The 14,776-nt window shown below is 44.2% G+C and overlaps 1 protein-coding gene across 1 annotated transcript in view; it reads left to right on the top strand.

The window, feature by feature from the left end:
• Positions 1-11,455, top strand: part of GREM2 (gremlin 2, DAN family BMP antagonist) — a 36,605-nt gene extending 25,150 nt beyond the window's left edge. Inside the window, exons 2-3 of the mRNA XM_035110558.3 lie at positions 7,988-8,063; positions 8,951-11,455. Of these exons, the coding sequence (XP_034966449.1) occupies positions 8,029-8,063; positions 8,951-9,458 (543 nt within the window). The 5' untranslated portion in view covers positions 7,988-8,028 and the 3' untranslated portion in view covers positions 9,459-11,455. The remainder of the gene's footprint in view (positions 1-7,987; positions 8,064-8,950) is intronic.
• Positions 11,456-14,776: the final 3,321 nt, after the last annotated feature.

The following is a 14,776-nucleotide window of genomic DNA, read 5'->3' as shown; positions in this document are numbered from 1 at the left end:
CTACTGCAGGTGGCTCTGCGCTGTGAGTTTGGGGGCGAGTGAGCCAGCGAGGCGCTGAGGCAGTTGGCCAGCTCTGCCCTCCTGTGCGCCTGGGATTGTCATTGGGCTGTGGAGAGGCCCACCAAGTGCATACTGCTTACACCACAAGGCACCCGGTTTGTTGTGCTGGGCTCCACATGTTCCCTGTGCAGAGATAAGCGTGATGTCAGCTCCCTAAAAAAAAAAGGTTGAAAACTCTGGGCAACCTGGGGGGAGGGGGCACTGGTTGGATTTTTCCTCCCCAGCGCTGCATATGCACACCCATGTGAGTCACTTTGTAGACTCCTGCATATACAATGTGTACCTGTTCTCTTCATCTTCCTCCTTTCATTACAATCTGTCTCCCTCCCTCTGCCAAACTGATGTCTTCTTTCCCCAGTAGCTCTCAAAAGCACATATTAACTGCAGGGGCTAGGATAGCCTGCTGATCATAGCTCACGGACATGATGCAAGCTAACTCCAGGCACGTTAGGGGGAATCTGTTATCTTCCCACCCCAACACTACAGGGTTCGCCTGAAATTTCCCCTTCCCCAAGAGTCTACTTTCCACAGAATTTTTTTTTAAAAAAAATAAATAAAAATAAAAATTCATTGCTCTTAGTGTGGATAAATCTGAGTTTTTGTTCCTTCTGACCGGGTATAGGAGTGGGCTGGACATGTTGGCAGGCAGACTTTGCTTGCTGTAAAGGTGGTACAGCAGACATTTACTTAGGAATGTTTGAGAGTAGAAGAGCAGGTTTGCTTAGCATCACATCTTTCTGACTATACAGAACAATATTTGTGATGGTATTTTCTAAAGCCATAGAATCTAATGTGATAAACAAGCGCGATCAGTAATAGTCTGACTTTCCTTCCTTAGATTGTTGTTTTCCGTTTTTTATTTTTCCTCTGCTTCAATACTGGAGAAAAGTGCTCATTATGGTATAAAATTTTATTGCTGTTCGCTTGGCCAGTCTTTCCAAATAAGTGCCAATAAAAACTTTATAGCACTCTGTATCACTACATATTCTTTATCTTGTTTGTTTTTGTTTTTGTCCTTGGTTTGCATCTCTCTCCCCTCTAGAAGGCATGGTTTCCATGGAAACTAACGAAGGCCCTATGCCACAGCTGTATCCATGGCAAAGGGAGACTTGGTACTAAGAAGCATAATAATACAGGAAGAATGTGCCACACAACTATTTGATATCCCTCCCCTAAATCAAAGTCAGCCAGGGTAGTCATCTCCCAAAGTCTTCCATTTAAATGGCAGCATCTGCTGGCCCTGCTGTAGCTAAGATCAGAGATATCACACAGAAGCTGTGGTACAGCTACCAAAAGGTTTTCACCTGCTACCTCCTCCTTGCCTCCCCTCCCCTTCTTTTTATTTCATTTTGAAAACTGTAGTGCGTGCATGCACACAGAAAGAAAAGCAGAACGCTTAGGTTTAATGGCTGGGGAATATAAGAGGATTCCAAGGTATGGTCAGCACAGGCCACTCAATCACTCATAAAATATTTAAATTTATATGCTTTGCGGGCAGGAAGTCAATGCAGAGCAAAAGCTCAACAGCAATGTGATCTGTGGACCAGGCTCTGGTGGCATAATGAGTAGCTGGATTGATCTCATCCACCCCTGAATGGGATGGGCCAAAGCCATGAATTCCACTCACTTGGAGGTACAAAAAATTCACTGTGTGGGCAGACTCTCATGATGCTTCTCCATCTCTGGGTAATGTTGTGGTATCTTTATGCAGAAAGCTCATACCTTACAGCAAGAGTGCCATAAATATTTATTTATAAACATAATACTTGCTTTACTCACAATGACAATAGAAATGCTAAAACCAATTATAATGAATACAATCAACTATTGTATTACATCAACTAAAACAAAACAAAATACCTGTACTAATAAAAGAGTGGTATAGTAGATCTTGCCTCACCAAAAGAAGTCACAAGTAGAATCATAGAATTGTAGAGTTGGAAGGGGCCCCAAGGGCCATCTAGTCCAACCCCCTGCAATGCAGGAATCTCAGCTAAAGCATCCATGACAGATGGCCATCCAACCTCTGCTTAAAAACCTCCAAGGAAGGAGATCCCACCACTTCCCAAGGGAGACCATCCCACTGCCAAACAGCTCTTACTGTCAGAACGTTTTTCCTAATATTTAGTCAGAATCTCCACACTTGTAACTTGAAGCCATTGGTTCGAGTCCTACGCTCCAGAGCAAAGTAAACCTTTCAAATTAAGAGCCAAAAGCCCAGGTAAAAAGGAAGGTTTATGGTATTATTTGACATAGGTGCCAAAATAACCTGTCCAGCCTTAGGTAGTGTATACCATGACTTGTGTGAGGGCAGAAGTATCATCTTTTGTTCTGCCTTAGTCAGAAAAAATATCTTGAGCCAGCTCAGTAGTCACAGGCACCTACTGAAATAAGTGCTTTTTACCTCACAGTTCCCACCATTTTGAAACCACTTTTGCCTCAGAGTTTTCTTTTAATGTTTTTTTTCTGAAATGTGAGGCATCCATCTAGCCTTGTAAAGTTTAGAAAAGCATTCCCTTTTTGTGATTAATAGCAACAAGACCACCGCCCCCCGCCCCCGGTCCACAAACAAAAAAGCACAAATAATCCAGACACGTTTTTTCCACCCTTGGTAAGCTTATGCCCCCTACATGGTGGGTGTGGAGGGAGGGTGCATTGCAGGGATGGGGAACCTGCAACCCTCCAGATATTGTTGAACTACAACTGCCATCATATCTGACAATTGTCCATGCTGGCTGGAACTGATGGGAGCTGGAGGGCCACAGTTTATGGGGTATTGGGGTTTAAGACAAGTAGTTCTTTAGTGTTGAGAAGAAACCCCTTTTGCTGTTGCCACGGCCACAGCCACAGACCCTGACTTCCCAAAGCACCCCTTTATTTATTAGGGTAGGAAGTTACAGTTGGTGTTCCCATGATTTGTGGAAGATAAAAGAGCGGTTGAATTTGCTCCAGAGTTCTGCTAGGTCAAAAGATACTCAACAGAACAGAGGTCTGGCAGTCTTTTGCGTATTACCCAACACTTGAGAGACAGACATTGTAAACGACAAGGCAACATTCTTCAGCAGCCTTTTAATTCCTGGGAGGATCCCAGTCCCATTGCAACCAGTGCATGAGTCTTTTTTTTTTTAAAGGAAAGGACATAACAAGACTATGGTGTTCCATGGAGCCAGAGAGCTCTTTCGTAAAACAGAGGGCCCCTGTTTAATCTTCAAATCACGATATTTAAAATGTTATTGTGTTGGCTGAACATTGTGTGTGAAGTGACTGTTTCAAGGCCCTTCACTTCAGAGCAAGCAAGACGGGAAGAGCTGGCCTGTAGTCTATGCCTGCCAAAGCCCAGTGCTGATGGAAAGCCCAAGGCTGCATTGAAGTGTAATTCTGCACACTTAATAGCTGTGTAGCAAGGAGAGGTTGCCAGGCATGGCTTATCAAGTAACTAATGCTGAAGTCACCCAAACTGCAACTGCTGCCTGCCAGGCCTTACCCTACTCTGCAGATATTAACAGAGCTTGGGTTATACTCCCTGTGATGAAGAAGCACAGCCTTGTCTAGTGGTTAGACCTCAAGAACTGGACAAAGATGAGAGTATCATTTGGCTATTGAGTGGGCCTGGTGAGGCACACAGCACATCAATATTTTCCATTTCAGGCCTCCTGTATTATGTGCTATGTATTCATTCATGCACCAATCACATTACACTGAGTGTGTCAGGCAGGAGTGCAAGCTGGGTGCTGTCCCTGAGCTCAGAGGCTGAAGGAGGCAAGTGCAATCTTAACAGGCCAGGATAACTCATGAGACAAAATCCAGTTCTCTACAATTGCTAATCTGGCCTGCTATCTGGTCTGAAAAAGTTACTTTGCCAGCCTCTGTTCCCTGTCACAGACTTGCCTCAATATTGCCTCTTCCAGTGCCTTGCGTATCCTTTGATAGAACCCTGCTCCTTATTTGATAGGTCAGGAGTAGAGCACATACAAAGTTTAATTCTTAGCATCTCTTATTGGATGTGTGTGCGCGTGTGCATGAGAAAGATAACAGGTGATGGGAAATGCCTTGGTTAAAGTTGCTGCCAGTCAGAGTAGACAATGCTGGACTGGATGGACTAATTGTCTGACTCAGAATAAAGTAGCAATTTATGTTTAGTTCTGTCTTTTCCTCCACAAACTCTTCTGCATCTGGTTCTGACAGCTCGTGACCTGCCTTTCAGGGATGTGATGAGGCCATACACAGCAGAAGCTGTAAACTATCCTGCAAACTCTCTGAAACAAAAAGAGCCATTGTGGTGGGATAGTGGTTAAGACAGTCGGATTAGGACTGAGGAGGGTCCAATGGCCACTCAGCCATGAAACCAGTGGGGTGACCCTGGGCCAACCCATATCTCCCCATCTAGCCCACCTCACAGAATTGTTGCAAGGATAAAAATGGTGTGTGGGAGGTGGGGGCCCACAGAGCTTATTGAAGGAGGTGCCAGATGAAAATAATAATAGATAAATATACCTGTTGTCAGAGATGAAGGAGGCTCTAACTATGGTTTTAAAACCAGTGAGACAAATGTCCACTGTCTTGCTTGTGAAAGGTGTGTCCGATAATGATGCTTACTTGCAGCTCCACATCTTGTCAGAAGAAAGGAGTTAATTTGAAGTTTAAATAAACCTCCAATTCAGCACTCCTCTCTCTATCCTTCGGTGCCAAAAGGAAATCCCCTTTCAGTGCTGGTTACCAACTGTGCAGATTAGTAAGGTCTTACGTGAGCTAAACAGTTTTTAAAAATTGACATCCCTTGCTGTGGCAGGAGCATATCATTAAGGGCTATTTAGACAAAGAACATAATGAAGGGATCAAAGCCCTCCTATCCTAAGGGAGAAAAGCAGCGCTCTCATTCCCACTATAAACATTTTGTGCTTTTGGTTTTGAGGATTGTAAAAGCTTGCTTTCTCCATCACCACTTCTGTGCTTCTAGAGGAATGGAGCTCACCTGACTGTGGTTTCATAATTAAGGCTTTAAGTTGTAGCAGCTTATAGAAATAGCTTCCACCTAGAATGTAAGGGCTATTGAATGAAATAAAAAGCACAAGCTTGGTCCCCAAATCCAATTTTTTAAAATAACCAATACGGAATTGCTGCTGCTCAAAGCCATTTCTGTAGCACTACCAGAAACTGCAAGCTCTACCACTAGGCTGAGTGAGGTAGCAGATTTTTGGGGGAGCCTTTAAGGCACGGGTGTCAAACACAAGGCCCGGGGGCCAAATCCGGCCCGCCAGACCTTGTCATGTGGCCCGCTGAGCGCCCCAGCCAGCGGGACCCAGCAGCGGGACCTTGCTGCTGAAGCGCCGCGCCGACAAAGCGCTGACAAACAGCTTTGAATCCTCCTCCTCCTGCCACGGCTCGGCGCCTGGAAACGGCTGCTGCTGCTGCTGCTGCTGAAGCACAGACAAAGCACCCAGCAGTGCCGTGTGGAGGAGGAGGAGGATTCAAAGTGCTACAGAGCACTGCTGCGTCCCAGAGGCTCTGGACTCTCCGCACGGTGCTGCCGGGCACCGACCCGGGAAGCCGCCGCCTCCTCCTCCTCTTGCCTCACCTCCTCCTCCTCCTGCGCGGCTCTGCCTCATGAACGTGAGCTCAGCAGCGGCTCAGCCTCATGAACGTGCAACTCTGAGGCTTTACGCACTTCTCCTAAAACGGACACCCGCTGCCTCACGCTGCACGGGAAATGCTTTTTGCCCCTGGGTCCCTTTGCGCTCTTTTCTGGCGCTGAATCGAGGTGGCAACCCCCCCTTCCCTTTCTTTCTTCCTCTCTCTCGTTCTTATTCTTTCTTTCCCTCTCCTTCCTTCCTTCTTTATCTCTGTCTTCTCTCCCTCTTTCTTTTTCTTTCCTTCTTTATTCCTTCTTTCCTACTCTTCTTTCTCTCACCTCTTTCCTTCCTCTCTCCCTCCTGCTCCCTCTTTTCTTTCTTTCTTTCTTCCTTTCTTCCTTCCGTCCTTCCCATCTTTCTTCCTCTCCCTCATTCTTATTCTTTCTTTCCCTCTACTTCCTTCCTTCTTTCTCCCTTTTCGTCTTCTCTCCCTCTTTCTTTTTCTTTCCTTCTTTATTCCCTTCCTTATTTCCTACTCTTCTTTCTCTCCCCTCTTTCTTTCCTTCCTTCCTCTCTCCCTCCCACTCCCTCTTTTCTTACTTCCTTCCTCCCTCCCTCCCTCCCCTCCCTCTCCCTCTCCTCAGAAACATAGGATGCTGCTTTATACTTCTGGCCCTTAAACCCTGGAACCAGGAGAGCAGCTTCAGTGAGTCAACCTCAGCCAGTCCCTTTGGTGAAGGGTGGTGGCTCACTGGCAGAACATTTGTCCTGCATGCAGAAGGACCCCAGCATCTCCAGGTACCAGTAGCTCTGCAAAGCTCCTGCATGAAACCCTAGCGAGCCTCCACCACCCAGTGCAGTTACCAAAAATCATTTTTCAATAAATTGTACAATAATTGTACATTTGAATATCTACTTGCCATTATTCTGACTATGTTTCTGCTTTCAGAGCTAGTTATTACTTACATTATTACAAAAAACAGTAATAATTGAATGCAGTGACAATAATTTATGATAATAAAGAGTGGACACATAGTCCTACAGATACAACCGGCCCTTTGAGGGTGACCAAACTGCTGATGCGGCCCTCGATGAATTTGAGTTTGACACCCCTGCTTTAAGGGATAGTAAACCGACAATTCTTACCCCATTGTAGAACCACTCTGATTTTCTGCTTCAGAGGCCAAATGCCTTGGGCTGTCTTTACAGGATGCTGTGGTCTGAGCAGACTTCTGCCTATACCAAGGCTGGGGAAAGCCAATGGGATCTCTTGCAGCAACAGTGCAGTGAAACAATAATTTAAGAAGGTTCAGGAACTAAATATTATCTGAAGATGTGTGCATGCACAAGAAAGCTCATACCAATGACAAACTTAGTTGGTCTCTAAGGTGCTACTGGAAGGAATTTTTTAATTTTGTTTCGACTGCGGCAGACCAACACGGCTACCTACGTGTAACTAAATATTATTACTAAGGGTGGAACTGTGGGAGGGAGCAGGGACACATTTCTATGTCAGTCTGCAAAGAAAGCATGGAATACAATATAAGACGTCGCTGTAGTAGGGTCACTGTGTAGAGAAATGTCTCCCTTTCCCAAATAATTCATGAAGAGGGTGCACGATGTTTGCTAGGCCCTTCCTCTTTCAGGTTTTCCAGAATTCTTGTGAAAGCCCTTTTTTCTGAGGGGCATAAAGGAAACACTTATTTCTGAATTGTTTGACAGCCAGAATGTTCACAGAGGGCTTTGGATTCACATGACCAACCCGGAAACAACAAAGTGCAAATGCTAGCCAGTAACCATTTTACTTTCTAGCTGTTATATATCCCGAACAGCATGCACAAAAAGTCTAGAATTCAAAGTAATGGGCCACGTTCGTTTTCCAATAGCGTGATTTTGGAATAATCAAATGAGCTCTGACTCATTGTTTGTATGTTTCTGGGGCTGGCAACAAAGGAAGGAAAGGAATAATATGAGATTCAGTTGCATCTCCAGAGAAAGCTGTAATTAGCTGATTGAAAAGGAATTTGGCCTGAACATCCAGTTAACATCCCATGGTTTTGGCCATGATAACCTAGTATTCGGTCAAGTAGAGAGAGCTGTAACTTCCCTGAAGACTGGCTGGAGTCTTTTGATTAACGTAATAGTTTCCCATTCTGGCCATGATCCCAAACACACTAATTTGTAAGTGAGTATCATAGATTTCCATGTGATTCTGAAATCTGTGATAGTTAGCAAGAAACATCTTTAGGAAGAAGGGGCACTCAGTGTAGCTCAGTGGAATATCTCATGCACAAATATAAACAAACCTTCCGTCACCCAGTTCACCAGCATAAAATAATTGATGCTTTCTTTTTCAGGCAGTAAGACCACATTCCCTACTTGTGGAAGGTCAGACTGAATGGCTCAAGACTTTGACATCAATTCTCTGCTTAGGTAAGTGCCCCCCCCCATGCCAATTTTCCATGCCAATTTCAACTCCCACTCTCCCTTATGCACCAACCTATGTTTAGGAAGGCTTTTAATGTTTAATCAATTATTTTATTTTTCTGTTGGAAATGGGCGGGGTATAAATAAATAAATAATAATAATAATAATAATAATAATAATTGCACAGAATCAGCATAAAATATGCACATCTTCCCACATCTTTAAAGGCTGGACCATACTTGTTCAATTGTGCCACCGTGATCATGCAAATCATATTAACTGCTCATCTTCAAGAGAGATGCCATTAGGACCTGGCAGCTCTATCCCTTCCTGATCTGGGAAGGTGCTTCCTTGTACTTGTCCCCCTCCTCCTGAATATCCTCATGTGCAACTAGCCTAGAGCAGATTAAGAGGAGAGAAATGCATGCTCGCCAAATGTCCTGTTTTAAGTGGGACACCCCAGATCACAGAAGCCAATCCCGGCTTCTCTTTGGATCAAAGAATGTCCCGTTTTTGGGTCTGGCACAAGTCAGACCACCAGAGCACTGGACCAGAAGGTGCTGTGGCATGATCCTGCTGCCAATTGCCTGAGTGGCAGACCAGAATGTGTGCCCCTCCCAACATCCTGATTTTCGGGGTGGAAATATTGGAAGGTATGCAAACAGTGGGGAACATTATGTTTCTTCTATGGCTGTACGTGTTTGTTCTTCTATCTATTAGGGCCACTTAGAATAAGTGCTCTGGTGGTTTATAACCAAATCTTGGCATGTCTTTTCTTTTCCTTTTTCACTTTATGGATCACAATCTTATACCTATGCAGTTAAAAAGACACTTGCTATTTATTTATTTATTGGACCTGCATATTCTTTCCTGATTGTCTTGTTTTATTGCAGGATGATTTGGAAACTAGCTTTCTCCTTGTTTCTTGTGTCTACTCTGGTTCAAGTGTCGGAAACCAGGAAGAATCGCCCCGCAGGAGCCATCCCCTCCCCGTACAAAGACAGCAGAAGCAACAACTCGGAGAGGCGGCAGCATCTGCACAAAGAGGTGCTAGCCTCCAGCCAGGAGGCCCTGGTTGTCACAGAGAGGAAGTACCTGAAAAGTGACTGGTGCAAAACGCAGGCCCTGAGGCAGACAGTCAGCGAGGAGGGCTGCCTCAGCCGCACCATCATCAACCGCTTCTGCTACGGGCAGTGCAACTCCTTTTATATCCCTCGCCACGTGAAAAAAGAGGAGGAGTCATTTCAGTCCTGTGCTTTCTGCAAGCCCCAGAAGGTGACCTCCTTCACAGTGGAGCTAGAATGCCCTGAACTAGACCCACCTTTCCGACTTAAGAAAATCCAGAAAGTCAAGCAATGTCGGTGCATGTCTGTGAACCTGAGCAGCGCAGGCAAGCAGTGAAAGTGAGGGCTGGCAGCTGCCCCTGCCAGAGTCGCCATGGCCTCTCTTCCTTCACAGACAAACGAGATGGTTGTTTTCCCTCCTCCTGGTCAAGTCATTTCTGGAGCAACGCCATTGGCCACCTGGAAGTAAAGGCTGCTTTGGCTGGTCTATTCAGAGGGTCCATCATCTATTTACCAAAGCAGCTGTCTTGCCACTGGGTCTGTGTCACTCAAGGTGAAGCCCAGCATCAAATGTGGAAATGAACATTTGGGTGGCCAGGGGTTTAAATCCAAAAATAACTCTTCCACTGTGTGGGAAACCTTTTGGCCTTCACTCCATCCATCCTTTTGGATGAAGAGAGAGGTCCAGTGAATTCTTCATAGCTTCTCCCTCTCATTTCGGGGACTTTTCACTTCGTTTTTGACTGCCTAATGCTGTTTCTCTTGGGCTGTAATGCTGACATGGATACATATAGTAAAGAACAGTTATGGACAACTATGTTCTGTCTGTCTGGTCTGACTGATAAGGCACATGGGCCTTATCTTCCATGGAGATAATCAACCTGCCACTTTCCGACAGAGAAAGAGACCGAGAATGGATTTGTGCATATTTTCAGCTAGATTGCCTCATGTTTCCACAGCAATGTTTCACTTGTAATGCAGCTATAGCAAATTGTTGTTAAACTTGTTAATATAGACGTAACCACATATATTTTGGGAGATGACAAAGTATTTGAAGGGCTAAAACAAAACACCTTAACTGTTGGACCAGATTATTCCCTGAAAATTACAGAGTTTTGCTAGTGTTTATTTTCTCAGTAGATTTTGCATTAATTTAATTTTCTTTCTTTCCATCAATTCCCTTACCCCTAACCTGTGTTGAATCACTACTTTTGGGGAAGAAAACAACATTGTGTGTAACCTATTGAAACACAGTAGCAGAAAACAAAATGCTACATTTCTTTGTTACTGAGGTGAACACAAAGAGTAATTTAAACCAATCGCTATTTCCAAGGAACAGAATTGTTGGGAAAATGTAATGTGTGAAGTGACCCAGTCATCCTGATTTCATTCAATGTCTCATGCTAGGTTCTAGTATGTTCCAAATGTGTCCGTTTAGATTCCTAAATTGGTTGGGCAAAACCAAAAGCCGTGACCTATTGGGTATCTTGGAACTTTGCATTCACAGCAGTTGCAGCTGAAGGAATCCAATGTTCTGAGGACTATTTCACTACGCTTCCTTGGACAGGACCACTAAAGGGGTTAACAAAATTGTTTGCTTCGAGCTGTAGGTTTGGTGCCAACTCAAGGGTTCAGTGGCACAGTTCTCTATTATGTGAGACCGGCTGTTTTAAGAGGCTTTGGGGGGAATGATCTCCGTTAGTGCTCACCAATCGGTTTATGGGGATTGGCACGGGTAGGAGGGATTGGGCAGGTATGTTGGCCCTATATAATTTTCCCCCCTCCCTTGGTGTTACACAATGGCAGATCTGCAGTTGGGAATGCACAGCGGAGAAGGCTGAGGCTTGCTTTCGAGATTGCCGTTGTCGAACATTATTCCACTACTTACTCTAAGGTTTACCAAAGCACATTTTGGACAAAGTGGAAGGGAGAGGAAGATTAGAGTGCCTGTAGCATAGTGCACACATTTTATGGGTTAGGATGGCTGCCTCTTGAAGAAATGAAACCTAATGTCGGGTTCGTCGGGCTGGAAACCAGAAACTGTTCAGTAACCACATGGGGAAAAATGTGAAAAGAAAGCATCCAGTAGGGGGATGGGCTCCTTACCAAGTTGTGATAAACAAGAGATATATGCTGCAGGAGGGGGGCATGTGCCCTTTGGTTAGTTTATGCTTAAATGAAAGAGTTGAGTTGACCTTGTAATGGTTCATACTATTTAAATGTTTGTTTTATAAATGAAAACAAAATGGAAGAAATGTTATAACTATAATGTAATTATTTTATAGGTGTATTATTGTTAAATTATAGAACAAATAAAGATACTCTAGGAATATATGGAACTAATACAACCCTTGCATCATTTAATATCCTACAGGGCTCAAGCGCTACCTTAGCTGGGGAGTTTTTCCCTCATCTACATAATTTAAATACTGGTGTACACCACCCCAGCACCCGGGGGGGGGCAAGGTTCCAGGGGTTCCAGGCATTTGCCCAGCACTGTGGAGGCATTGATGTCTTTATGATATACGGTTTATTTACACATATATGCAACCTAAACCTGTGATGGAGGGATTTGTAGCATCAGCAGCCCCAAAGGGTACTGTTTCTTCCATAGCCACAGCTTTGGATTCAAGCAGGAATCAGCCACATTTCTCCCTCTGCCTTTTCAGCCTGCTGCCTTTTGGCATCTAGCTTCTAGCACACATAGCTCTTTCCCTTCCTCTCTTTACTCTAAACCAGGGGTCAGCAACCTTTTTCAGCCATCCCACCGTCCCTCAGACCATGTGTATTTTGAAAAAAATATATGAATAAATTCCTATGCCCCACAAATAACCCAGAGATGCATTTTAAATAAAAGGACACATTCTACTCATGTAAAAACACGCTGATTCCCGGAACATCCCTGGGCCGGATTGAGAAGGTGATTGGGCCGCATCCGGCCTATGGGCCTTAGGTTGCCTACCCCTGCTCTAAACCTTGTCTTTATCTGTTGATTGAGGGGGCTCCACTCTTCTCTCAGAAAGCCCCCTTGATCCTTTGTTCTTTTAATGGTCCATCACCCAGGCAATCACCTCAGCACAGGAAGTTAGCCTAGTTTAATTAGCTGTGTTTAAATTTTAACACTTGCTGAATCCGGGAATTAGGGGTGTGTGGCAAACTCATAACACTATTTATCATGTTAAAATAAACCAGAATTGCAGTGGAATTAATTGGGCGAGGACCTGGGAGAATGAGAAAATCACCACCTTGGGCCAATCACTGTCTCTCAGCCTAACTTTCCCCTCAGGGTTGATGTGAGGATGTTCATCGAATGGCCAGAGGCATGACTAACTGTGCATGTGTTTGACATTCGTATTTTTAAATATTGGGAAGATTGCACAATTTCCTCTGAATTAATTATTTTCAAACCAACCAGCCTAATACCACACTTAGTTGGCATGGATTAAAAATAGCCGGTTTACTTCTCGACACACATTGACAGTACTGTGGAGAGAGCACTCTAGGATTCGCTGCAAGCTTCAGCCATATTTGAGCATTGCAAACAGGGTTAAGGAGAGGATGTGAGTGGGAAGTGGGGTCATGCCAGGTATTCCTACCTCCACTGTCCATGCATACAATGAAAACATTTAGAGAGCACTCATAGAATCATAGAATCATAGAGTTGGAAGAGACCACAAGGGCCATCCAGTCCAACCCCCTGCCAAGCAGGAAACACCATCAAAGCATTCTTGACATATGGCTGTCAAGCCTCTGCTTAAAGACCCCCAAAGAAGGAGACTCCACCACACTTCTTGGCAGCAAATTCCACTGTCGAACAGCTCTTACTGTCAGGTATCTAGGCTTCCACATGATCTGAAACTCAGTAATATTGGTACTAGGTAGCTTTGAGGCTTGTCTGTGTGAAGGCTGTCTTCCTTTAGACATTTGTGTGTGTGGCTGCCAGGGGGAGGCACTAAGCACAGGTGCTTCCCACTTCCTCCTTTACCATGTAGCACAGTGGTAGAGCACTGTTTTGCATACAAAGGTCCCCGTTTCTCCAACTTGGGAATTTCTCTTTTTCTAAAACCCTGGAGCACCACTCAGGATTTACAGTATACAGCTGGAGGAACCTGTGGTCTGGCTTTGTCTAAGCTACCTTCTGTGTTCCGACAGAATGTCCAAATAGGATTTTTGTGAATGATAAAAGGTGTTCATATATTAATGGTAACATATGAAGAACAGTTCACATTCATATGTTCACCTGTTCACCTAGGAAGGAGGAATCATAAGCATACGCTGCTTTCCTCTCCTCTCTCCATCCACCCAACTATATACAGTCATACCTTGGATCCGGAACACCTCTGTACTCTGGTTTGCAAACGATCAATGGAACACGAACATCCAACAGGGCTTCCACAGCATCCGATTGGCTGCAGGGGCTTCCTGCAGCCAATCAGAAGCTGCACTTTGGTTTCCAAACATTTTGGAAGTCGAACGGACTGCCGGAATGGATTCCCTTTGACTTCCAAGATATGACTGTAGTCTTCTTACTGCAATTTTCTATTTCTTTTTTTACTCTGGGCATAAGGGGCTTCAAGTTCAAAACAGCATCTGTGTAGAACAAGAGACAAAGCCAATTGATGTTAAACCCCTGTAGAATGAAGCACCTGTGATGTCCACTCCTAGAATATTTGGGTTGTGAACCTCTACCTGGGAGAAAATCCTATTGACCTCAGAAGAACTTACTTCCAATCAAACATGCAGGACTGGGCTGATGTTTTCTAAACCAGAACTTGGCGAGGTTTAACAAAAATCTGTAATGGAAGAATTCTGGAAAAGAAGAATTCTGCTTGGTGCAATCAAATCCCGGTTAGGTATATCTGGAACTGAGCAGCGTCTTTCATAAACCACACTTGAACATTCACACAGAGGCAGTCTTGCACAAATATAACTAAGGAAAGTTCATGGGTCTAGGGAGAGAAATTAGTTATGGGAGCTCATGGCTTGAGCTCTACGGCACATGATCTTGTGAACTCTACAATAACACTTTATTTTTCTCTCTTGACACAATATGCTGCAGACAGATATTGATTTGCTGTTCCTTAGTATAGTACCTCCTGCCCTAATGTCCACATATTGTGGAAGGGAGAACAAGTGCTACCGTAATAGACACCCCTTGCTTTGTGATACCACCATCTTAATCCTGTTTTCATGTAAGATGCCTTGACTGGTAAGCTGCTATGGTAAAAAGGTAGGGGTATAAAATAAAAATAAAAATGAGAGATTCCTCTGAAGGCCAGCTGCTAGGGAAATTTTTTTTTGGGGGGGTGGATGGGTGGGGGAGACCATTTTGGTATCCTGATTATGAGTGTCTAGGCTCAGCTGTTATTGGAAACAGGATGGCAGAATACATCAACATTAGTCTTAAAAGTGCCTAGAGGTCTTTATATTTTAGTGGTATACAAATTAGGTTGCATAAAAATAAATAGTTAATCCACCTTTCCCTCCATATATTCTCAATGGAAACTCCAATCAGCTCAGACAGCATGTGTTGTTCTAATTCAACAAGGCAATTTTTGTTCTTAAGATAAAGTCACATGCTTAGGTATTCCAGTTAAGAGAGAGATAAACTTTCAACTCTTGTGTAGTGGAACCTAGAGGTGTACATTGGCTTTG

Source organism: Zootoca vivipara, chromosome 3 (assembly GCF_965207765.1).
Source record: "Zootoca vivipara chromosome 3, rZooViv2.hap1.1, whole genome shotgun sequence".
NCBI lineage: Eukaryota > Metazoa > Chordata > Lepidosauria > Squamata > Lacertidae > Zootoca > Zootoca vivipara.
Note: the sequence above shows the minus strand (reverse complement) of the source record. Positions and strands in the feature narration are given on the sequence as shown.